At 31.5% G+C, this 27,712-nt stretch overlaps 1 protein-coding gene across 1 annotated transcript; it reads left to right on the forward strand.

Annotated features, from left to right (window-relative positions):
• The first annotated feature begins 66 nt into the window (after window positions 1-66).
• LOC118197434 (golgin-45) lies at window positions 67-27,671 on the forward strand. The gene is made up of 6 exons (XM_035368947.2): window positions 67-220; window positions 5,522-6,057; window positions 14,630-14,829; window positions 19,936-20,064; window positions 22,791-23,010; window positions 26,391-27,671. The coding sequence occupies exons 1-6, from the start codon at window positions 208-210 to the stop codon at window positions 26,559-26,561; spliced, it is 1,269 nt and encodes a 422-aa protein (XP_035224838.1). The 5' UTR covers window positions 67-207; the 3' UTR covers window positions 26,562-27,671.
• The last annotated feature ends 41 nt before the right edge of the window (window positions 27,672-27,712 follow it).

Here is a 27,712-nt window from a genome sequence, read left to right on the forward strand (position 1 = left end):
ACAATAGTACAAAATTATAGCTTATAGTACAAAATGCACAAAACATTTTAAGCATTTATTAAACATGTAAATATGAAATTAAAATTGAAACTACAACTTTCATCTCAATGTTTTCACTTTCCTTTGATTTACGTCATGTTCGTGTTCAGTATGAAGATTTGACACGTCGGATTTTTAATTTTTAATGTAACACTCTGCTAATAAATAATGGAAAGTACAGGTAAAAATAATAGTAATAATAACTGATCATTAAAATTTTCACCAGTCAATAATTTTTAAACGTAATTTTAACGTTAATGACTGAAATTTTGTGTGAAGATCTTAACACAGATTTTGTGTGAAAATCTACATTATTATACAGTGTTACAAATTAAATGTAATGTTTTGTATCCTGGTCATATTATGCTTACACCTTTTTCACACGTCACACAATTCTAAAATAGTATTATTGTTTTCATCTGCATTATTTCTTTGTTTGAATAATAGAGAAGGAGTGTTAATTGCCAGTGCTTTTATTTGTTTGTGAAGTAGAATCATATAATAAGGTTCCGAAAGTCATGTGTTTTGAAAGTTTAGTTTTGAAATATTCGTTTAAAAAATTACATAAAATCCTAAAGAATGTATTTGTCAGTTAAACCCCTGTAAACACTGAACGTTCTGTTTATTTTTAAGTAGTATCGAAATGTTGTAGCCGAGCGGTAAAGTATCTAAATGCATCTTCGCGTATACAGCAAGCTTATGAGTTTCGTATAGTAACTTTAAAAATTGAGAATAAACCCAACGTTTTATTGATAAATGTAATTTTCGAAACAACTGCTATAATTTTTTAAACAAATAAATAACTGCTAATGAGTAAAAATATGTTTTTATTTCATACACTGAATGAATAATTTCATTTTTGAGAATAACACAAAAAATTTAAAGAAAAATACTTTAAAATAGAACTACATACAGCATTTAAACTAAATAGTAACAGAGTTTTACTTTGGACAATTGAGAATACACTTTAATAAATGAGGAAGTGTCAATATTTTGTTAATACCTGTTAGCCTTTATTATTGCTTCCAGGCGCCATGGCTTAGACTCAACTAAGTTTTCAGATGTATCAGAAAATATTTCATCTATTCGTCTTTCAGAATACATTTCAAATTATCTTTGCTTCTTATTTTATCAATAGATGATAGATTTTAAATGACACTGATGTCTGGGGACAGGGTAAGAGTATGAAGTTACTTCTTACAGTGATGAAGATACCACATTTTTACATTATGCACCTTATGCTTATGTAAGTCGTTGCCTTGCTTAAATATGAAATTTTTACCTAAGTGTTAATTAATAGCACTTTCTTGTATATTCTTTGTGAGCATACCTAAAAACATGATGTGGTCCATAATACTGTTGCATGCATATGGTTTTGTAATAGATTGAATGCCCAACTCCTGTAATAGGTTAATAAAAATTTATTCATATCAAAAGAAATATATCAGAATGCTTGAATTTTTGTGGCAGACATTTTGATTCGGCAAGAGAGAGAGGTACAACTGAAATGTCCGTACCTGTATCAACAAGAAAGCGCCTACCTGACAATTTATCAGTTATAAATAATCGACTAATGCATTGGCCACTGCCACTTGTGGCTTCGAGGGACAGCCCACTCTGTTTAAAGAGGTTTGTTGGAATGTGCATGGAGGCTTACACTTGCTCGATTTATTACCAAATCGTGAGTGATAGAAACAAATTTCTTTTTGCTCACAGGACTGTGTGCATTGGTAGTTCCTATTATATTTCTTGTGGCTGGAGAACATTATGAATTTTGTCTGCCATCTGGGCCAAATGGGATAGATTCTCTTTATTAGTGGCTGGAAAAGCCTGGATATTGTTCGGGAGACGGTTGAGCCACAATGATTGTAAAACATGTGATTTAAAATTGTCACCTGAAGTTCCTGCATTTTTGACAATAACTGGGATGGGCACATATCGCCAACTTGCAAATCCTGCAACAGCTGAGATGTACATCGAGATGAAATGAGTACATCAAGATGAAATACTACAATTAGTAAGGACTTAAAAGCCGAATAAAATAAAAACATCTGCCCTGAAGATAAGGATAGTGCTGACAGATCAACTTGCAGTTCATTGCGCGCTGCGACGCCGACCCCCCCCCCCCCCACACACACACACAGAGCAGCGTGAAATTTATAAACAGATTTCGGGATGGCTAAAAAACAAAGCATATGCCTTTACCCATTTTTTGAAGCAATTTCACTTTTTGTTTAATGGACATCGAAACATGCTTTCGCTTTGTAGATCCTTTGGCAGCTCCAAAATCAAAAACTCGACATAATCGAAAGTTCAAGGTTAATTTTTATAAAATTGCTCTAACAGTCTGCAAAAAATAATAAGCCGGATCCAATTCGAAGATTAAGGAACAACGCAATCATCAACATTAACTGAAATAGATAATTAGATAATTTAAGCTTAGCTTATACCGTCCGTTATACATTAAACACGCACACATAAACGTATTATGTGCATGCGTAAATGCATATGCGCATGCGTAAAGATATTATGCGCAATGCGTTTATACATGGGCAGAAAGTTTGTAGCTTTGAGGTCTGGATTATGGACGTCCGGATTAAAGACTTTTGACTGTACTATTAATTTTGTGGAAATAACTGGTACAAAATATCACAAAACACCTTCGTTTCACAAAAATTATCCAGTCGCACATTGCTGTATGCTTATCAATGAATATGTTAAAGTAATCCAATAAGCACAATAACACAAAAATATTCACTGAGATGCATTATCACCAAACACTATAATAGAAGAAATTATCCTCTTTCCTTGATATTGCTCTTATTTGTTCCGATTTAAAAAAGCACGTTCATTGGTCACCATTTGTTGCATTGTACTGAGTGTGACAATAAATATCTGCAGAGGCCTGGCCAGGTTTCACTGTATGATGAACCACACACATAGAGATGGTTGATTTTAAATAACAAATACTTATTTACAGCAATTATGACATAACTACTCATTACTTTAGCACTAAAGACATTTGCATCAGAGAACAAAATGTGACCAAGTGCGACAGAGCGTGAAGTGATTTTAGTGCATCCTAAAAATCTCCGTTACAATTACAGCTAAAGATTTGGACACGCAGTTGGCAAGTAACAGAAACAAGTTCCTTTAGTATTGCCACACTAGCAACTTGTTTTAAATTTTATTTAAACAGTAAATAATGCAGTTTTTGTTCCCCAACCCAGCAGTAGCACTTGATATACATCATTCGCCAGAGTGAAAACACTCAATGCGAATACACAAGGAGAAACAACTAACCAAAAACATACAAAAAGTAAGTAGAAATATCTAATAGTGAACCATAAATAAACAAACATATCAAACAAAGGTTAATAGTCTATAAGACTTGCAACTATTCTCTAGCCTTCCAATATCTATCGTAAATATTTCCTGACACAGCTGGATATACTCCGAGATGCACAGCGTCCATCACATGGTCGTTGCTGCATAAGATACAGTTTGGGGTGGACAATATTCTGAATCTGTGCAGGTAACTAGCAAGGCAGTCATAGTCTGTTTCTAGCCTAAATGCAGCAACAGCATGCCATCTAGGTAAATCAAGAATCCCTTCAAGAGTCTCTTTCCAAGTTTTATCAGTAATAAGTTCAGATAATTTTGTCTGGTAGTTTTTATTAAAATAATTTTTTATTGTTCTATTTATTGAAACGTGTTGGATCTCTGTTTGTATGGATTGCAGAATATCTGTGCCTTTCTTTATAAGAAGGTCAGCCATCTCATTTATGTATATATCACAATGTGAAGGTATCCATTGCAATACAATATTCTTTTTCAAGGTTAACAGTAACCCAAAATTCTCCTTACAACAAGTCTCTGAGTCTTTATAATCCAGAAATGAAATTGCTTGGATTGCTGAGACAAAATTAGAGAGTATCATGCCATTCACAAAGTCTTCTAGTCTTGTCAATAGTTGCTGGCTGGCCAATCTAATAGCTTCAATTTCACCATCAAATGGTATGGTATTTGGCCCTAAAGTTATATAGAATGCAAATATTTCTGAAAATATCTCAGTGCCTGCATTTTCCCTTTAGTCCAGCTGAGATCTGTCAGTATACACATGTAACCATTCAGGCCGAGGATATCTGGTGTTTATAGTTTTTAAAAAGACACAATTAAAACTGAATCAGGAACATCTCTCTTCCATACCACTTGAGTAAGATCAACTCTGCTCTTCACAAGGGGAATTAAAGGATTAATTGGAGGAGGTAAAATTTCCAAGCTGTCCAGTATGTCAATTTCATTTTTAAATTTCATAACTTTTTGTATAAATCCTTGTGTTTTTTGTCCTCTGTTTTGATTGTAACTATAATTTTTCCAGAAACAATTTGATGGTAATCGAACTAACACAACTTTCTGCTGTATAATTTCTTCAATAGGCTTATTTTTGGTAATTAGCTGTAGAACATTTATTGGGGATGTCTTAACTGCCCTCACAATTAATCTTAGAACATGGTTTTGGGAACAGTGTCCAGGTCTGTCATTAGATTATTACTACAAGTTACGAGTAATTCACAGCAATTAGTCAAGACAGGTTTGATAATCATATATGTCAGGTTAAGGGTATCTCTACTACAGCCCCATTGAACTCAGCTAATCTTCTCAAAACTAGCAATTTCTCTCTTACATTTCTTGTGATCTGCTCTATATCTTCTCGGCAATTCAACTTTTTATCAAAAGTTAAAGCCTAGATATTTCATACTCTGAGACTCGCACATAAAGAAATCTTTATATTCTAAATTCATTATAGTTCTTTGTTGATTTAGTATAAATGTTTGATATCATGTTTTTTCAATGTTAACTTCCATGTCGTTATCATCACATCACTTAGAAAGATTCCTCAATGCATCATTCAATCTATTGATATTTTTTCTTATGAATACTTGATGATCAGATAACCAAGTCATCAGCATATAGGAAATAGCCTATATTCTGAGTATTATGAATAATTTGAGGTAAGTCATTAATCAAAACAGCTTAAACAACATACATTGAGAAAACTCTAATAAAACAAATAAATAAATGTGGATTTTATTATTATTATTATTATTTTTATTTTAATTCCCTTAAGGTCATAGATGCTCCATTATTTCATAAACAACTGTTTCATATTTTTAATTTATAACTTCAACATGTGATCTTTGCTAGATTTAAACTCATGATCTAAAAATCTGAATATTTCTAAAATTCAGAATCATCAAATTCCCAACAGTTTCAGATCTCAGATTTTCCTCTATATTTGAATTTCTTAATATTTATTTCTGTTTCTCACCCATTTCAGCTTATTAAAGTTCCATTGTATATAGCTATAATAATTGTTTTTTAGAATAGGAGAATGACTGAAAGTATGCCATATTTCTTTATACATTATACATATAAATTTTAATGGCTCATTAAATAATTTTTTTGTTCTCTTTTGTAGGCAAAACAAGACTTTTAATACAGGGTCGATCTGCAGGTGATGGAATGGAAAACACATCTTTCACAGAAAAAAATTATTTAAAATTTGAAAAATCAAATAAGAATCAAAATTTGCTTCCGGATTTCTATTCTAAAAATTTTACCTCTCCAGGGAAACGTAAAGAGCCCAAGTTTATACCTTATGAGCCTTATAAAGCTGCTGTGTCTTCCATAATTCCTAGCCCAAATAAACATGAAAAAATTGTTCCACCAAAAGTTTTGGTTAATTCTCAACAAGAAAAAATTTTTCCACCAGAGATTGTTATAGATTCTCAGAAAGTTAGTTCTCTGGCATCTAGTATAATACAGCATAATTCAAAGAAACTGTATTCCACTTCAGAAGAAAAATATGTTTCATCAGAGCATGTGGAAACATCGGCAGATGAGAAAAAGTGCTCTTCCAGTTGTAATTTGAAAATAAGTGCTTTAGAAAAACAAGTTAAACAACTTGAAAAAGAAAAGAAGGAACTCGAATCTCAGTTTCGAATACAGACAGAGGTAAGCAAAATAATTTTTGGTTTAACATAACTTTCTAAGTATCTTTTTCACCAGCTGAAGTGAGAAAAGATTTTCAGTGTTGATTTGTAGGAATAGATTGTAAATTTAAAAAAGAAGGGGGAAATTTTTCTTCAGTGTGGTTCTATTATTGAATAACAGCATAAAAATGTATAAAGTCACTTTTTTTAAAGAATTTTATATTTTTTTTATTTTCTTTCTTTATTTCTTTATAACAACTGTGTACATGGCAAGTTGTTCATGAAGGAACCCAAGATATGCCATAATGAATGCTGAATGCAGACATCATTATTAAACTTTGCTTGAAGATAAACTAAGATGTATACACAGCATTTCTGAAGGAATCTACTGAATGATATTGCACAGCATCTTTCTTTATTTCAGTAATATGGTATGAATACACCTGTGGCATATAAGTCACTGTAACATACATAAGTCACAGAGATCTGTATATAACTTAAATGGTTGGAGATGAAATTCACAAGATCTGAAGATCAAGATGTTCATTAATACTTCATTTTTGCCTGAAGTTAAGAATAAGAGAAGCAGTATGAGGTGATGCTCCACACCACATGAATGTCATAAAATCCATAACTTGTCATTCTTCCTTGTAGAAAATTGTTATTTAATAGTAAGTCATGTTACTAGATTCTGATAATATTCAGATTTCAGCTTTATATTGATATTTAACATACATATATATATATATATATGGACTATATATACCTTAGTATTATGCTGTTATATAATTATAATCATTTCCTAATTAGTAAATCAAGCATATAGTATACACTGCCATTTTTGGGAATACTATCTGTTTGTAATAAAAGGTTTTTGCCCAAAATGTTCTTAACAAAGTTAAGGGGGAAAAACATGAAAGCAGTACCTTTAATGCAGGTAGTAATCACCACTCAAATCTATGATTTTCTACCAATGTTTTGGTATTTTTTCAAAGCCTTTGGCCCAGAAACTTGGTGGGCACAAGTCCAAAAACAGATCAACATCTGTGCAGAATAGAAGATAGCACTAGCAAGATGTAACTGCAGGTGTGAAAAAAGGTACAAGTCCAAAGGAGCAGTATCGGGGCTATATTGTGGGTGTTTCAAAATATTCCATTCAAGTCCGTACAAAGTCCAGCCATTAAATGCAGGCACATGTGGTTTTGCATTATCTTGATGGAAGTTTTGCGGCAGAATTCAGCTGTATGTTTTTCCTTGATAGGAGCATCAACACAGACTAGTATTTCGCTGTACATTTTACTGTCGAGGGGTTTACCTTTTTCAAGATATTCTTTGTGGATAATACCATGGCAATCCCACCAGATACAAAGCATAATCTATTTGTTAGTCAAATTGTGCATTGCAGTGCTGCAGATGAGCTCACTGGACGCAGGCCAACCACATTTTTGGCTTATGTGCGAACTGTTTGCGCAGACAATATTTGCAGTGGTAAGAAACTTTTATTAAGCACTAATAATTAAAATAGTTATATGCTTAAAATATTTTTAAAGTGTTAATAATTTTGTATATTTCTATGCTAATTATATTACCATATAAAGGCAGTTAGCAGCTGTACCCTCTTTAGCATTTATATAAACGACTGATAACCAAGTTAAATAGTGTTAAAGGTATGTCTGTATATTCGCAGACGATGTTGTTATTTGGACAGAAGCAGAAGATATGAAGACCAAAGGAAAAACTGGTTAATCTTCAGATTATGGTAACATGGCGATTTTTTGGCAAAAATTTGGCGACCAACCCTGCTACAGCAACCTGCTAGTTTTTTTGTTTTATTTTGGACGCCATTTTGTTTTCACGAAGTATTTTCTTTTTTTTTTTACTTAACATTTTTTTTTCTAACAATCTGCTAGCCGAATTACGCTTATGCTAGAACTTTTATGGAACAAAAGAGCTTAATCATGACGAAGGTTAGGTGCGAATTGAACATACATGGTTACACGGTATCCATGTACACGTCGACCTATTTTCACTTTAAAAAAAAAAATCACAGAATTGCCCAAAATTGGCATTGTGCACACTCTTGACTTTATCCATGTACACTGCTAAAGTCCTAGCTAGTAACCTTTATCGCCTTACCAAAATGTCGCCAAACTACCTGTTACCATATTCCAAAGATTAGCCAAAAAATTTTAAATTATAATGAACTTGAAGTCCTACAGACCTGGTCTAAAGAGAGCAGTATTATTATAAATAAAAACAAAACAGTCTATCAGTTCTTCTGTCTGAGACACGTGAAGACAAAATTTGAATTAAAAGTAGATAACACTTCTATTCTAAAAAGCACTAGTACCACATATCTGAGTGTAGTGCTGAATTACAAATTTAACTTTACTAATCATGTGAGTACTGTTGGTATGCAAATAATGATGGACTGATGCCAATACCACAATAAACAGTATGAACTGGAAACCCTGCAAAGTAGTTAATTGTGTAACTCGTTTTACCTTAACGTATCTTTTCTCACTCCTTCAGGAAAGAAGAGTGATATGACACTCTCTATTATATAACATCCTTTTCAATATGTATTTGTGATACTAACAAATATTAATCTATTTTCATGTAAATAAAATGTGTTCCAGTTACGCAAGAGGAATCATTTTGTTCTCTACTTTTATTAATTTGTGTGAAATTTCAAGTCTATGACACCAGTACCACATATCTAGGTGTAGTGCTGGATAACAAATTAAACGGTGCTATTCGGTTTCGAGGGCCTTAAAAAATCACCAAATTATCGTTGATGCCAATGCTGCCAAAAAGAATTGCGGCAAGTAAGGAAGTATAATAGTAAATAACTATCTAAGATTGATGTTTTAATTTAGATGAAAGGTTAATTTCATATAATATTTTTTTATTATTATAATTTATATGAAAAAGGCTAAATGTGACTGAATGGAAGCATAAGAGTAAATAACTATTTCAGATCATTATTATAATTTATATAAAAATTGCTAAAAGTAACAGAATGGATGCCTGCATCGCTATTTCGCTACCGACTTATCGCTAAAGCATAATTTCATCTCGTTGGTTGTTCAGACGTAATTTTCTATAATGAATGATGCCTTTTCTTTGAAAATATTCTTGGTAAAGTGCAGAGTCGCTCACTTATTTGTTTACCGCTTTTTACAAGCCTAAAAATCATTGGATTTTTGTCAATTTTCTTTTACTTTTTAAGTGAAAATAGGTCGATGTGTACATAGATAAAGTCAAGGGTGTGCGCAGTGCCATTTTTGTGCAATTCTAGGATTTTTTTTTTTTTTTAAGTGAAAATAGGTCGATGTGCACATGGATACCGAGTATGTGCAATTCTTAAAAACGTGTCAAGTAGTGGGTGATTCTGCACATTATCCAAAATTCTATTGCCGACTTTTTGTCATGGTTGATTCCCAAATTGTTAAATCCATAGGATATCAAAAAAGGATTTAAAAATTAAACTAGTATTTCAATGGCGTCTTAAGAAATATAGAACTATATAAACTTACGCAGTCTGAAATCAACGCGTACGCTAGATTTGGTGTGCTGTGAAATGGGCATGTTTGCTAGATTTGGCACTTTTGCACATACATTTTCGCTGCAATTTTTTTACGGCCCTCAAAACAGAATAGTACCAATTAAACTTTAGTAATCAAGTGAATAATGTTGTAGAAAAAGTAGAGAAAAGATCCTCAATTTTGAAAATACTAGCCAGTACCAAATGGGGAAGCTCACAGACTACCCTAAATAAAACTTATATTAAACTTGCTTTCAAATAAAAAATGGAAATTCAAATGGAAATGAAGTGTTAATCTCTGCTCAAAAGTTGCTTTGAGCTCAAAAGTGCTCAAAGCTTTTCAGATTATCGCAGGATTGGTGAAAACTACCCTGATTACAGCTATGCAAAGCTATACTTCCAACCTGCCAATTGCTACTGAAATCAAGAAACAAGCAGTTGGTACTTTCATTAAAATGACAGTATCGTATAGAGCGCAATGGATGAACAAATGCAAACTAAGTACCATGATATCCAAATGTCTCCTCAAGAGGCTTTTGAGAAATTATTACAAGAATAGATTAAAACAAGCCAGTGAATTGTAACAAGGTCATGGTTAATCCCCTTGAATATATCGATTATCAAATACCAGCTAGATATCAATGATTTGGGAAAAAAACATACCTGATGCAATATTAAAATCAATAACATTATGTATGTTATATACACTGATGGCTCTAAAATACAAGACAATACTGGGACTAGTATATACAGTAAACTTCCCTCCCTCCCCCCAATGTTTCTACTGTAGGACACTTCATGTCGAATTTTGATACAGAGATCCTTACAATCTGACTAGCTCTGGAAAAACTTAAGATAAAATTTTATTGTTTCTCTGAAGTAGCATCAGTGTATCTAATCGATTCCAAAGCAACCATCCAGGCTGTAGTTGTAAATCATGAAACAGATACCCAAATTGTCTCAGAAATAAAACAAACCTTGAACTTTCTTTATAAATACAACAAAACAATCATTTTTCAATGGATCCCTTCACATGTAGGTATTGGCGGTAACGAAAAGGCAGGCTTACTAGCCAAGAGAGGAGCACTTGAGGCATTTAAAAAGCATATTTTTGAGAAATTAATGGATACTCTGAAATCTGACCAGGCAGCAAAATCAAAATGCAAATTCTGGGCTAACATTCAAGACACATGGAAAAAATTTTGTCAAAAACCCTTTAAAGAGGCTGCGGTAAACTTCAGACTGCAAATGGCCACGATTGCATGGCACATCAATGTTAACAAAATTGGCATCCTTTCATCTAGTACATATAAGCCAAATTTGCAATTCAGGCATCATGAATGCAGAGCATCTTATATGCTCAGAACTAGATAAAAAAACCTCAGAAGTGTGATGAGATAAGTAAACTATACTGGAATGCCAGAGCTTTCATTAACTCCTTGTAAAGACTACATCTCTTATGTCTTTCCTTGTTGTTTAAGTTTTTAACAGTTTACTTTTGTTCCTATTTTCATTTATTCTGATTATATTTTTAAATATTTAAATGTTTGTTCTTTTTTATTATAAAACATTGTACTTGTGTGATACTTGAGCTGCTTTGTATGTTTGGATAGATCTTTCAAGTGCAAAAATTTTAAATATAGTTATCTCATAAAAAGTACAGCTTGTGAATTGGGCAGCATTTATTTTTTTTTTTTTTTTTTTTTGTTTGTTTGTTTGTTTGTTTGAAGATTTTTAGCACTGTTCTCAACAGTTTTGTTACCTACATCACTCCAATTAATTAAAAATTTGTTGCTTTTAGGTTTAGAGGCTATGGAGCAATTGACCGAGGTGCAACATGTTGTAACTTTGTAAACTCATTAAAAAACAGGACATACAATTTGTAAATTTCATGCAATCTTTATTCTTGTTTGAATTAAATAAATATTTTGAGTAGTTGTTTTAGTAGGGGCTATCTGCTAAAAATCCCATGAATCAACAGAATATTATTTTATGAAGATTTCTTGAATGTGGGATCTGACCTCATGATGATGACCAGAAATGGCATGCGAGGTCTTGTGACTTCACATCTTGAAATGTATTTTAATAGGAATATGTCAAGTCAAATGTTTATATAAACAAACGAAAAACAGTCCATAAACTCAAATTCAAGAGCAAAATTCCATTGGTAAAATCTATAAAGAAGTTTGTGAAAGGAGTTACTGTGAACTTCGCCAACAGAGTAATTGCCTGCCAGAAAAAGTGGAGGTGGATGTATGTCAGATATCCCATTTTACTATTAAATCAGAGTTTCTTTAGAAGGCAATAAAACAAAAATTTTGACCTTTTTTTTATACCATTTTGACTGATTTATTGCAAAACCTGTGCAATCTATGAGAATGTCCTATATTTACATCCATATATTATACATATATCCATATATTTACATCCATATATCCATATATTACTGACTTTCAGATCATTTTTGTATTTTATAAATTTGAAGGAACTGTCTGGCTACCATGAAATATAAAAATCAGGAATTTTACAGTATTGAATTTTTTATTTAATAATTTATTTCCAGTTTTATAAATTTTTATAATATTGAATTACAGTATCAGAATTATTATTTTTATAAAATAAATTATGAATAAATTTGAGATTTAAATATTTCTTTATAAAATATATAGTAAATCGATACAATTCTGTTAATAGAGACCATGCAAAACAGCAGCAAAAATATTTGCACAAAAGTGCCAAATCTAGCAAATGCTCCTATTTAACTATACATGAATTTACATAGTTCTGCATTTTTAAGTGGCCATTAAAATACTGGTTTAATTCTATTTTGATAACACTGTGGATCAAACAATTTGGAAATTGCCTGATAATAGAAAGTCTGCTACAGAATTTTTAAGAAAAGGCATCATTCATCATAAAAAATTATGCTGGAACAACCAGAAGAAAAATTGTGTTTTACCGATAACACATTAGCGAAATGGCACGGTAGAAAAGAATCCAAGCATCCTATAATGAGAAAAAAGGATTAGGAGCTCAAAATTGCTTTGAAGGATCAAAAATCCTCTTCTTTACAGCCATGAGGTTCATCTGTTTTTGGTATCAGGAGATGACATACTATATTTAATTTTGTGAAGTCCATCTGAAGATGAACCACAATACAACTGTAGCCTGGAACAGTTAGTTACATGCATGAAGTGTGTGCCACAAATTTGATTGCTGAGCCTAAGTTAAAAATCAACAGATGTGACAAGATTATTGAAGAAGACAAAAGCCTTTTTGCTAGAAGAAAGAATAGTGTTGGACATGTTTTTCTGTTACAATGGGTTTTCGGTGGATTGTGCAGAGAATCAAGTGAATGTTTATAGTTGGTGTCCCAAATCAATCAGCGAAAACTTTATTGAGTTATATAAAAGAAAATATCACAGAAGAAAGCATTATCTATATTGATTGCTGGAAAGTATTTAAGTTGGATAAATTGTGAGAACATTTAACTGTCAGTGTGAGCCCAAAAATTTGGTGTCGTTCACAAACAATAGAGTGGCTGTGGGACAGTGCTAAATGGTGTAATAAACATCATTGGGGCACTGCTCAACAGCACTTAAATTATTATTTGTCTGAACTAATATGGTGATGTTTACACCAAAAAGAGAAAAATTTTCTCTGCAGTGTTGGAAGACATCAAAAATCTCATACCTCCCCATTTAATTTCAGTTATGTTTAGCCCTTTTTTATGAATTATAATATAATATGTATTATGTGAAATTAATCTTTTATCTTAATTAAAATAGTAATAGTATTATATAGTTATTTACTATTATGTTCCCTTTCTTGCCTTAGGGTTACCATAATTATTTTGGTCATCATTGGCATCAACAATAGTTTGGCAAATTTTATGGTCCCTGTAATAAAATTGTACCAATAAAAATTATGTATGCAGTAATATGTTTAGTTTCTCTTAAATATACATACTGTGTATTTCCATGTATAAAATAGAATTTTTGGGGACTTTTTCTAAATTTTTGGGGTAAATTATGTATGTATCCACTTATTTTGCTAACAAGCTTGGTACTTTCCTGTTAGCAGGGAACAAGTGATAAATCACTAGTTTAGCCCTTTTTTTACTTCTTTAATTTATAGTTATGAAGAAAAAATTAATTTTAAATTAGAATGAGTTATTCGTTTGTGAAAAAAAGTGTATTATTTTTTAAATTATTTACATTGCTGGTTTCTTGTAGCTTTGTCAAAACAACAACCCCCCCTCCAAATGAATGTTGGATTAATTTGCTATCAGCTAATGGAAAATGAATATGTGGCTACATTTTCGGATTTTGGCATTTCCACCAATTCAACACATGTTTTCCCCCTCCACTATCAGACATGTTTTTTGTTAGGAGAAATGCCATTCACAGCCATATTGTTGTTAGAATTTTCAGCAAACATTATCATCTGTAGTTCAGACTTGTTTTTTTGTTAGGAGAAATGCCATGCAGCCATACTGTTGTTAGAATTTTCAGCAAACATTATCATCTGTAGTTTGAAATTTGCCATTAAAAATTTTTCTTCCAGCTCATCCTTCACATAAAAAAGTAAAATGAAGCAGATAGACAGATTGTATACAAGAAAAAAATGAATTTAAGAAAATGTGCTAACTTCAGAAAACTATCATCATTGGTATTTGATATTTTAATTCACAAGGATTATAATATTTCACTCCTTTTATCTGTTTGGCAACAGTTTTGAATTTATCACGACATGTCCCCCTTTTTTGTCTTATACACAGGTTTTGAAATTTGAGTAAATTTTTTAAGAGAAAATGCATTATTGGCTTATACAGAGATCGGCTTATATTCGGAAATATATGGTAGTAAAATATTTCTTTTGAAAATGAAGTTGAAATGTTTTGCTGAAAATAACAATGTGATATTTTTATTTTTAAGTAAGAATACCTTTTACATATTTTTTCTCCTTTTTTTAATCTAACTAAATATAAAAATAATGAGCATGAAAAATTTTCTCACAATGTTAAATTATAAATTGTGCTCTTCAGGTTAATGCAGATTTAAAAAAGATGTTAATTGCCTCACTTGGGGAAGATATGCAGTTGAAAGTGCAATATATGACTGAAGATAAAGCAAGGCTTGGTATGAATGTTCTGCAGTTCTCTGAACAGCTTCAACAAAAAAATGAAGAAATTGATAGACTTTCTGTTGAGTGTGATGTTTGGAAAAGTAAATTTGAAGCCAGCAGGTAAGGAAAAAAGTTGTAAAAATTACACTGGTTATCATAAATTAAAGAAAAATCACGATTACTGAAAAAGTTACATGTAGAATTTAATGAAACTTACCCACAATATACAACACATAGTAAGGTATCAAATAACATAAAAAGAAATTATCAGACAAATATGGTAGTATAGAAATTAGCACGTGTATAAAATGAGCAAATCGAAGGTGTCAGTTTGCTATAGGAAAAATACCTTCAATATGGAATATGATCGCCTCTAGAAGCAATACAGCACATACAGCGATGTATGATTCTTTTAATTACGCAGTCTATCAGTTCCATAGGAAGCGAGAGTCATTACTCTTGCAAAGCAGTTGCAAGCGCGACAAGAATCTAAAGAGTGCAGATTGAGAGCAGCTAGACGTCTCTATAAAGCATCCCAAACATGCTCGATAGGATTCAAGTCCGGGGATCGAACTGGCTACTCCATGTGCATAATTGTTTCCTGTTGAAGATAATCATCTACGATGCGAGCCCTGTGTGGTCTTGCGTTGTCGACCTGTAAAAGGAAAGCATCACCTATTGCCCCGGCATATGGGCACACATAAACATCAAGGATGTCATCTCTATAAATCTGAGCATTCACGGTTCCCCTTGGAAAGACATGGAGGTCTGTGCGTTCAGCCAAAGAGATGCCACCCCAAACACAGACCCTGCCTCTTCCATATGCATCTCTTTCATGGATGATAACGGGTTGCAGATTCTCTCCATATCAAATAACACTTTCTATCGCTTTCTTAACTAAACCTGGACTCATCCATAAAGAGAACCGCTTTCCATTGATCAGGCATCCAGTGGATATGTTGTCGTGCCCACTGAAAAACGATTCCTCCAATGGCGTGACGTGAGCGGCACACAAATGGTTGGTCGCCTCTCATACAGACCACCTTCATGAAGCCTTCTATGCACAGTTGACGTTGACATGAACCTTCCAGTGGCTGCAGCAAGGGAGTATCTAAGAAGTCGGAGTAACGGTTTTATTCCTGCGTTCACATAATGTCAAATATTGGTCATCAGCGCTCGTCGTAGCAGTTGGCCATCCTTGGCTGAACCTACTAGATGCCTAATCTGTGGTTTGAAATTGCCTCCAAAGTCTATGAACCACAGAAGGGCTCACATTTAGCCATCTGGCCACTTCTGTTTGACTTTGTCCTGCCTTTAGTCTCCCAATGGCTCTCCATTGCAGTTCTGCATGCAAATGATGCCTGGAGGTCATTGTTACGAATTCGCTATCTCAGATTTTTTATGTCACTGTCACAGTGAAATATGTGGGCTTGCTCTCAAACAAGGACTTTTTTGCACCTCGCAGATGATATATTCCGAAAGCAGCGCCACTAATTTGCATATCGCAGTTTTACTCAGCTACTCTTACTTGGCAACATATTCAAATTTTACACGGTTTGGCTTATTTTGAGGGAGTTATCGCTATTTTTGTGATTTTTCCTTAATTTATGATAACCAGTGTAGATTTGTGATGTCCCTTCCTTCCTTAGCTCATGTCCTCCCAAACCATTTTGTACAGCTCGGAGTTTAATGTTTCCTCCCCTATCCCATTTTCCTAGATACCTGATTATGATATCCTTATTTAGATATACGGATAATTTTTCAATAAATGTAATATTTGATGCATAGGACCTGTTTATAAAATAAAGAGCATTTTTAATTGGATTAATAAAATTATTTTCTTTAAAACATGAGCAGTTTTTACAAATATACAACAAATGATAAAATAAGCATGATTTTTAATATTTGTTGTTTATAAACAACCTGTAATATATGCATTTTCTGCATAAGTAGAAAGAAAATAATTCAAAGATATGCAAGAATGTTGGTAAAGTTCAGAAATATGAAAATAAAAGAGGAAAATAAATTAATTATGAAAAGAGAAGTAACCACTGCATTGTACCCCCAAAATATTTTCTTTCAGGAGGAAATGGAAGATTCTCCAGATGGCTAAAAACTAGTGCATAATATTCTATATTTGCTATCCAGCAACATGATGCTTTCCCCCCTCCTTAATCTATGAAAAGAGAAATTAATTTAGAATCAAATTAAAGCAAATAATTTTAATTTGCACCATGCACCCCCTTTCATCATTGTTAGATCATACCCCCTCATTTCCCCAAGTGAAAGAGTACATATTAATTTATTTCTGTTTAGATTATTTTTAACATGTTTTTATAAATTAAACAACAAAAAGTTATAGAAAATGTTGATAAATACCAAAACTTTAATAAAATTAGTTTTTTATATTCATAAACTAAAGTTAAATACTGATTTCATTCTTCCCCTGAAAGTATGAAATTCCTCCTTAGTTGGGAACCCCTGCTCTAGACAAATGAAAGAAGTATAATAAAAGGCTGTTATGCATGTTTTTCTTACAAATGAATATTTTTAGATTTTAGCTTTAAATCGATATTTAACATGCATTTTTATGCATGTGGGTTATAGTTATATAATTTAATATTATGATTAGTTCTGTTATACAGTTATTATTATTATTTCATATAATTGGTGAATAAATGAAAATACTATAGGTTCTTATAATTTTTTTTTTTTTTTTTTTTTCCTTATACGGTCAAAAGTCTTTAATGAACTGATGAAAATAAAATGATGCAGTTCAGGAATGCGTATGTAGTGGATGTGAAGCACTAAGTACATATAAGAAGCACGGAAGCACTAATTGATGTTAAGACCTGTGTTCAAATAATCTACAGCTTAAGAGATGCATAAGTAAAATAAAACTCACCCACTTGATGAATGCACACATATACAGTCAAAAGTCTTTAATCCGGACTCGTCATGACTTCGGCGATTCCGGATTATAGATCATCAGTTTAAATCTGGTAAGATGGCATGCAGAAATTATAAAATTAAAAATATTAAACCGTAATTTATGAAATACAGACCAATTATGATCTAAAGGTTATCAAAATTTAAAAAAAAGAGCTTAATATTTGTTTACTTTATTAAACATTTCTTTCAACGCGCACATGTGTAAAGCATACATTACGCATAGTCGAAATTAGAAAATTGCAACCAGAAAACTGTTTTATGTGTATTCGTGATATTTATAATGTTGAGGAAATTGATTTAAATTATATCGGAGTGCATCGAGATGAAACACTACATTTAGTGAGGAATTATAAGCCAAATAAAATAAAAATATCTGCCCTGAAGATGAGGATAGTGCTGACAATTTAACTTCCATTTCATTGCGTGCCACGATGCTTCCCCCCACCCCACCCCCACAGAGCAGCGTGAAATTTATAAACAGATTTCGGAATGGTTAGAGAAACAAATCACCTCTCTGTCACTTTCTTCATGCCTTTATCCTTTTTTTTTTTTTTTTTTTTTTTTTTTTTTTTTTTTTCAGCAATTCCACTTTTTGTTTAATGGACATCGAAACATGCTTTCGCTTTGTAGATCCTTTGGCAGCTCCAGAATTGGAAACTCTTTTTGACATAACCAAAAGTTCAAGCTTACTTTTTATGAAATTGCTCTAACAGTCTGCAAAAAATAATAAGCCGGATTCAATCAGAACAACGCAATCTGCAACATTAACTAAAATAGATAATTAGATAATTTTTATAAATTGGAAACTCTTTTTGACATAACCAAAAGTTCAAGCTTACTTTTTATGAAATTGCTCTAACAGTCTGCAAAAAATAATAAGCCGGATTCAATTCGAAGATAATAAGCCGGATTCAATCAGAACAACGCAATCTGCAACATTAACTAAAATAGATAATTAGATAATTTTAGCTTAGCTTATACCGTCTGTTATACATTAAATGCGCATGCATAAACGTATTATGTGCATGCGTAAACGCATTATGCATTTACTGTATAAAAGTCATTCTTCTCTCTGTTCAAATTTTTACATTTGTAATATCTCATTCTTATATACGGTAAAAGCACAACTATCTGGCATTCATCTAATCAGAAAGTTCGAGTAATCGGGATATTTTAGAAGTTTATGAACTTTTTCCCTGAAAAAATGAGCAACTAAGATATTTGTAAAACCATTATGTGCATGTATAGAGGACACTGTTGCCAAACAGTGTCAATTTAGTGTCAGTAATGGATAAACATGACATGATAATATGATCAGAAAATATTCACCTTAATTTTAGGTGAACTCAGTTTTTGATAAGCCAGTTTAATTTTAGTAAAGAAGGATATAAATAAATTATTTATCTTTTTTTTTTTTTTTTTTTTTTTTTTTTTTTTTTTTAAATTATTAAAATTTGGGGCCTGCTTTTTACGGAGGAGCATGCAGTAAAGTAATTTTTAAATTAGGAGATCCTGGCCTCTAGTGTATATTAATGGACAGAGCTAGATTAACTATTGAGCAAAATAAACCTGCCTTGGATATCAAAGAAAGGGAGCATCACAAAAAGGGGCTTAAGAATTCAAGGATAGAGTGTACTAAAAGAATTTTCCAATGCCAGTTTAACCAAGGAATGCATGGTGCAGCTAAAACAAAACCAAGAGAGATGGACTGTGTATTCAGATGTTGGAGGCACCAAAATCTTCTAAGTAATTTAAAGCTTTAATTTAGACATAGCACGATATATAATTTTATTCAAAAATGGTGGTGATACATCGTGAAAATTTATGGAAAATGTTTTAAGTTTTTTATATGCTTAAATCTGTAACTTGAATTCGTTGATTATGTAACTAAAGATGATCTGTTGCTTTAAACATCTGCCAGAATGAATGTGCTATTTTGGCAACATCTCGGACAGGTTTCATGATTGACGAGATTTCATAACTGATTAAAATGCTTTCCAAAATCATATATAATTTTTTATGTATGCTTTTGAAATCCACATTGATAACAAGTAAGATGATTATAATTTTAAACAAAGCTCAACTCTCTGGAATTTTCATGTATTCAGTATTTCCTGAATAGTCGAGCTTTTATTGTACTTACTTTTGTGTTCTTGCGTTTAATTAGGCCAGTAAATAAACACTTTTGATTACTTTTAATTGAAAACAGATATTAAATGTAATATGTAAATTACATATTTAAAAATTAATAAATTTGTTTCATGTTTTTTATAGCCTTATGGTAGATGATTTAGCTGGTTGGAAAGTAGCGTTAACTCGGAAGCTCAATGAAACTCTTCAAGCAATAAATTCAGTGTTCAAAGAACATGAAGTAATTTATGAGCAGTTGTATACAACTTACAGGTAGAATTAATTGGTATCAGTTATAATAAAAAAATTGTTTTTGTAATCAAACTGTTAAGAAAAATTTATTGGCTTTAATATTGTATAGTATTTGGCATGTATTATTATTTGAAAAATATGTAATAAAGTAATAAATTTCATGCTTCTACTTTTCCATTCTTTTAACAGTTGTAACAATTAATTACCCATATATTTATATGGTAAGTAAGAAAAATAATCTTGCGGAGAATATAAAATTTAAATAAAAAGGCACTTAAATAACTTGGTTTATTCTTCAAATAGTAACAGAAGATGTGCTTAATGTAACAAATTGCTAAATTTGGAAGACAAAGCATACTCAATCATTAACATGTTCAGTTACTATTCATAAAAATATATTTCGAGTTTACCAATATTTAGAAAAAACCAAACATTCTATATCTAGATGATAAAATTTGAATTTGGTAGATTGTAAAAATTTCTGGACTAATAAGGGGATTCATACCATGTGTTGTATTTAGAAATATAACCATGTGCAAATACACTCACTTCCAAAAGTTAAGCACGGAGAGGAAAATGCTAATTTCCAGAAGCTGATCAGAATTGAAGAGGATTCAATTCACTGCAGAGGTAGATGAAAGTATGCAAATATGTTAGGTAACAGCCAATCCCGCTTTCATGTCAAGAAATATGCAAAAAAGGCAGTCGTATAAGAAGCCAGCTTTATGAAGAGTTACAGAAGTCGATTGTAAGTGCTGATAGAAGGTGTTTAAAACTTTCGTACAATTTGTTTTCAAGACATACGTGTTTCTATGTTTTCCAGAAGACGAATGGAAGATTCTGAGCACTTGCATGCTGTGGGGCGCATTCAAACAGGACAGTAGATCACAGATGTTGCTCTTTTCTTCAGCGTTCATCATTCTGTAATTTCACGTTTATGGAAACAATTTCAAACCATACACACAGTTGTACAAAGACCAGTAGCCGGTCGACCAAGGGTTAAAACCCCCGTGGAAGATCGATATATTGCTATTGTAGCCAAGCGGAATCGCAGAGCAACCTCCACACGTGTGACATCTATGGTTACAGCGTCTATTCATAAGGCGATATCTGCAGCTACTGTATGCCGAAGATTACATATGAGTGGACTGTATGCCCGGATACCTCGAGTTTGTGTTCCTCTATTCATCCAATCAAGAGGGGTACGATTATAGTGGTGCCGGGAACATGTCAATTGGAATGTGTGTGACTGGGGCAATGTCATGTTTACTGATAGTCAAGATTTGCTCTGAAGCCAGAAGACAAGCGTATAAGGATATGGCATGAACAACGAATATGCAGTCAGTCCCAAAACATCACCAAACATCACGCATTCCGAGGTGGAAGCATTATTATGGTGTGGGCAGGGATTTCATTAGGATACCGCACCGACCTGCACATCCTTAAACGTGGTTCTTTGACGGCTGTCCGGTATCGAGATGATGTCCTAGAACCCATTAGTGAGATTGTACGCTGCAGCAGTTGACCCTACTTTTGTTTTAATGGACAATAACCCATGTCCCCATAGAGCTGACATCGTTGATGACTACCTGGAGAGTGAAGGGATTGCACGTATGCCGTGGCCAGCTTATTCGCCCGACCTTAATCCTATTGAAAATCTTTGGGATGCTCTCGGCCGTGCTGTATCTTCATGTGAAGTTTAATAAATAAAGATAACCCATAGAACATTAATAAAAGTCCCTTTGGGCGTAATTATAAAATCTGAAAACTTTCAGATTTTTTTTTATTATTTTTTGTCTGTGTAATTATCTGCCATTGCAATACATTTGGTTCAGTACCCAGGAAGTTTCCGTATTCCAAGAAAAAGAGTTTTTTGACTGCATGTTGACCAATTCTTGTACGGCATTAATAATTTGCTCATTAAGTCTGAATGTCATCCTTTTGAAAAGTTCTTGTATAAAATGAGGCTCTTTAACTGGCGTTTCCATACTATCAATACTTATTTAAGATTCTTTAGCGATTTCTCTGGTGATGCTACACCGTTAGACCCAAATTACAGCATCAAGGGCAATCGACTTGTGTTCATAAGCTCATATTCTCAGCCAATGAACATGTTGTTCAACTCTTAACCTGTCTTCTTTTAAAGATGTGCACTCACTAAATTAAGAGAAATATTTACCCCAAAATTGATTTTAAAAACTCAAAAATTTATGTTAGAAGGTACCTTTATTAGTAAAAAATCTGATGATAATTCACTGTGCAATACTTTTGTAAACCTGTTACTCCAGCATATTGATTACAACTAATAAGAATGATGGAAAACGAAATTAGCACTGCTGTTGATGAGTTCAAACATGCCTAATGAGTTATGATTACATGGAACTCCTCTGTAAAAGAGCAGAGCTTGAAAATTCCTTTTTATGTTTTAACTTCCCTTGCAACTAGTTCTGTGCTATGTCTGTATGCTTTCTTGTAGATATCTGTCACCATTTAAAAATCAATATTAATTTTATTAATATCTTACTGCTCCTTTATTCACTATATCTTTTTCACTCGTTGTGTTGCCCTCTTTCCATCCAGCTTATAAGGCATGTTTAAATTGCGTCAGAGCAGACATATATATATTTTTAATAGTTTATCTCATGTGAAAGTTAGTTTTACATATTAAATCAGTTTTCCATTTATTTTACTAGTTTTAAGCATTTTAGAATTTTAATAATAATTTATTTAAATGGCATTTTTTCCAGAATATTGGAACATACTTTAGCTGCCTTTGAACCTAGTGCCAAAGAAACTTCTAAACAGAGGCTTTCTCCTCAGAGCTTAATACAGTTATCTTCTGAAGTAAAGAGCTTATCAAGCAACATTCAGGAAAGGCTGCAATGGAATCCTAATGCTGAAATTTTGCTTCGTGCTGCACATGAAGGCATACGACTGTTGACACCTGCAGAAAAGGCTGCCTATCAGGTATAAATTTGGTTGAAGATTTTTTTCAAATTGTCTCAAATTATTTGAATAGGAAAGAAATTATTGTAAAATGTACTTAAAACATTTAGTGAAAATTACATTGCATATTTCTTATACTTTAAGAATTCTCAGTTATAAAAGTATAAGTTTTTCTATATATTTAATGTGAAAATCATGAATGATTTTTCATTTTTATTTGCATAGGTTCTAAAACTGAACACATGAATTTGTTTTTATTTTCAGTATTATAAAATAAAACAAAGAAATCTTTTTTTTTTTTTTTTATTTTTATTTTCATATAATAAATTGCATATTTCTATTTAACTAAAATTAAACAAAGATGCTGTTTGAATTGCTTACTGAAGTGTAACAAATTTTACATTTTCTATGTTGTATCATTAGCCCAAAAGAGGCTATTAGTCTTAAAATGGGGTTTTGTGTTGGTTCACTATAAGCGGTGAATCATGTTTCAAATTTTTACCACCAAATATTATTGCCCTGCTTTATTTTTGAAAAAATTAAAGATTTAAGAACCTGCATGCATGTATGTATATTCCTCTCATTGTCAAAAAATGAAGGTACCTATAGTCATCAAATTTTTACTAACTTAGTTCTCCACTCGAACCTGTGCACCTGGAAACACGAATTTTGAATTTTTTATTTAATATTTTATAAAAATAATTAATTTTGGATTAACAGACTCAACAATTTCAAAGAGAGCAGGAGCAACACTGCACTTAAAAATAAAACATTTTTATCTCCAGCATGTCATACATACTGTTTATCTGAAATTCTAAAGATATGCTGTTTTTAAATATTTTGTGATTTTGCTTGTTGGATTAAATTTTATCTGGCATAAGTGCAAAGAACATGATATTTAATAAATTAAGTTAACACATAAATGTTAATAATAAAAAGGAAAGTTTTGCAAACCATCTTACTAAGAAAACGGGACATTGATATGATGAGCTGAGAAAAAACTATGTTGCTTTTAAAAGTTTTGTAATTTTGATATTGAATTGTATATGGCTTAAATGCAAAGAAAATGAACTTTAAAAATAAAGCCAAAGAGAAATGGGTTAGCAGTAGTGAGTGCAATACCAGACTGTGTAGACTGCAAGCTCAGTGACAGAATAAAAAACCTTAATAAATCCTTTTGGGCGATCTTTAAAATCTGAACCTTTCAGATTTTCCTTCTCTTTTTTATATTGTTAAATAAAAAAATTAGAAACACATATAAATATGCAGTGGATAAAAAGTTGTGTATAACACATATAAACATGCAGTGGATAAAACATAAATTAACATCAATTTTAATTTCACTTTGCATAGAAAACACTGGGTTCATATAATCCTTAAAAGTCCTTTGCTTGTTTGGAAATGATTTTTGGTCCCTAAAAGTACTTAATTTTTATCAGAATTTGCAAACAGTCCATCAGACATGTTCATTTCTTTTATGTGACTGCCATCTTGAATGTGAGTTAACATTTTAGATGTTTCTAAAAATTCAAAGCATCCAGTTTGTATGAAAGCCAATGAAAACTGACATTGTAATAAACAATAGTCACCATGAATGAAACCTTCCGGAATGCCTGATTGGTTGTTCTCTCAGTCTTCTAAAGCAAATATTATTATCAATAAGTATACTGTCTGTCTACATTGAAATTAAAAACTTTCCATGATTTTGATTTGTGATGAAAATGTGACTTGTGAAGAAATTGAAGATTAGGCTTCATAAAAGTTATGTTTTCACTCACTATTACTAGTAAATCTGAAAATCATAAATGATAAAAAATGATACAGACAAAAACTAGGAATTTTTTTAGGGTATGGCACTTGAAAAAGAGGGAGAGTATTCTGAAACAATCTGAGAGATTTGTATGAAAAGTACATAATTGTGTCAGACATTTGGGTTACATTTTAAAGTTGTGTTATTAATTACACAAGAATCAATCTTTTTTATGTTTTGGTTATCTGAATTTTGTTTTATGCATTTCCAAGTATAGTGACTTATCAACATTTTTGATAATTTTAAAACCAACTTGCATACAGAAATTTTGATTTGATGATTTGTGAATTTCATGAATATTTTTTTAACCATATAACTATATAATACTTAAAATAATAGCAGTCTATTAAAATAATTTTTTCAGTATGTTATTATTTCCTTCTGTTATGGTTTAAAAATATATATTTTTTCATTTGGAATTTTCGAATTCATTTCATTTTTGAATATTTTGATTCTGAAAATTAAAAGGTAATTATTATAAATCAGAATTTTTTAATTACTTTTTTGTAAAAGGAAAAAAGCCACTATAATTATGTTATAATTAATTCCATTTATTCTCATTCCTTAGATTAATAATTTTATCTGCGTAATTCTCTCGAAATATTCAGATATGTGTTAGTTTTCTCTGTAAAATTAAGTTTATGCATTTTTTTTTATTTCAAACATTTTTCTGATTTTTTTCCCTCTTATTAAGTAGACAGGTATTTTGATCATTAAAAAATCCATAAAATCCCCATAACAAATCAAAAATGTATTTAAAGTTTTAGTACAGAATATACGTTTTACAAGAAAATTATAAAGCGTGTCTCATATTGTTTGGAGGATTTTTAAGAAAAATAGTGAAAACAAAGTTATCTGAATTTTCTGTGGTACTTCATCATTATTAAGGCCCCCCCCCATTATTTAAACATCACCAAGGGTCCATTTATTAATGAACAGTACGAAAGTAGCAAATCTGCTGATGTTCTTTTTGTGATAGTCAAATTGTAAGGGTTTCTGATTGGCTGTTCGATGACAGTTTGTGAAAGTCAAGTTTGGTTGATGCTTTGGTGGAGTTCTTTAAGAAGGTTCAGTTAAAAAATAAAGGGGGCTGTAATAGTAAAAGTTCCTTTTTTACTTTTGCTCTGAAATGCCTTTCTCTGGACACATTTTTCTTTCCTTGATATTTTGTGATTTATATATATATATATATATATATATATATATAATAATTCTGATTTTGTAATATATATCTAATCTTTTCTGGGATAGACATCAGTAATAAAGACTGAAAATTAACAATTTAAAAGATTTATCTAATATATTTGAACATGAAATATATCATTTCATTCATTAATTTTTTTCTGAATTTATTCTCAGTATTGAAATTATTAAAGGAATAAAATTAACAACTTTTTTATGCATGTTTCAAATATTTTTCTGCACAAACTTTAAAGTGTTTCTGATAAGTGCTTAATTTAATTTGAAGGTGTAAATAATTGTATCCTATTTATTTACGTATAAAGTATAAACTCTTTTGTATTGCTTAAATTATATCATATTAAATAAATGATGTATAAATATATTTATAAAATATATAATTTTTGTTTAGGCTGTTAACAATTTTGATGAATATCCTATGCTTCTCAAAGGTGAGCCAATGATGAAAGGTATAAAATATGGGCCAGGAGCCATAGCATGTCAAGTGCTTCCTCATGTATGTGCAAAAGATACCACTGTAAATTGTTGTGTACATTGTTCAGGAGAAATTCAGCATATTTGAATAATGCAGTATATTAAAGAATTGTATAACAAATATTTTAATGAAAATTTAAATTGCTGCTATTGAAAAATTTGAAGATCTTAACTTGAATACTTAATTTTAAGCAGAGTTTATTGAACAAAGACATATTGTGTATTATTTATGTACATATATGTACACATATATATTTTATATAACTATGAAGCTAAGTCATCATTACTCAAAATAAAGTTTTAGTTAAATATGATTTCATATATTTTAAATTTCTCATATTAACTTTCTTTGATATATAAAATATACTTAAATGAATGGGACTTAAGTACATGTACAGTATTGGAGAAGAGTCCCCCCCCACACTGCAGTATATATTCTTTTATATTGTATATAAATGTTAATGCTAAATGAATGTAGAGCTGTGATCAATATTTTATATTAATAAATGCATAAAGTTATGTGCTGTTATACTGTATATTTTCAAAGTAAACCAAATAAAGTGTTTCTATATTGAAAAAGAATAAATTTACTGCATTATTATTTAATAAGATCTCAGTTTAGAGCTATATGATACATTCTTAGAATTTATCAAATCAGGAAATTAATATAAACTAATAAGTATGTTTTCTGTTTCATTAATGTCACCTATTATTGGCCTAGAAGATAAGACCACTAAATACTGGTAGTTTGACCTGGATTCAAGTGCAGACAAATGGGCTTGATTTTCATGGATTTTCCCATGTGTAACATTAATACAAAACATTTTCTCTTCTACAAAGGCATCCCTTTCCTTAGACAAACAGCCCTTGTATGCTTTGTTATAGTCAAACAACTTGTAACATATTTATTTACATACATTATCACTGTAATATCATTCTTAAAAAATCAATTTTAATGAAAATAAATTTTGAACACCAGGTTTTGCTAATGTTTCTGTGTGTGTGAGAATGTGCGTGCGTGCAAGCATGCAAAAGAATGATTAGCAGACATGGGTTTAGCAGAAATTTTGTCTACTTTTATTACAGCCAAGATCCCCTAGGGTGTTTGTTAGTCTTCCCTAGTCCTTGTCAGACACTATTTGTAAATCTCATTGTCAGGACTAGAGCTAATAGTAGCAGAATACTTTTATCTTATGATTAACAAAAGCAGTCCTCTATAGGCATTGGAAACAAGTTCTT

This window comes from Stegodyphus dumicola, chromosome 3 (genome assembly GCF_044657685.1).
Source record: "Stegodyphus dumicola isolate Sdum_Otavi_A_Nest chromosome 3, ASM4465768v1".
Taxonomy (NCBI): Eukaryota; Metazoa; Arthropoda; class Arachnida; order Araneae; family Eresidae; genus Stegodyphus; species Stegodyphus dumicola.

What these genes read in the sequence shown, in the direction of transcription:
- LOC118197434 (XM_035368947.2), top strand. An exon ending in AGTAAATTTGAAGCCAGCAG is followed by an intron (nt 14,830 to 19,935) that starts GTAAGGAAAAAA and finishes TGTTTTTTATAG; the next exon opens with CCTTATGGTAGATGATTTAG. An exon ending in CAGTTGTATACAACTTACAG is followed by an intron (nt 20,065 to 22,790) that starts GTAGAATTAATT and finishes CATTTTTTCCAG; the next exon opens with AATATTGGAACATACTTTAG.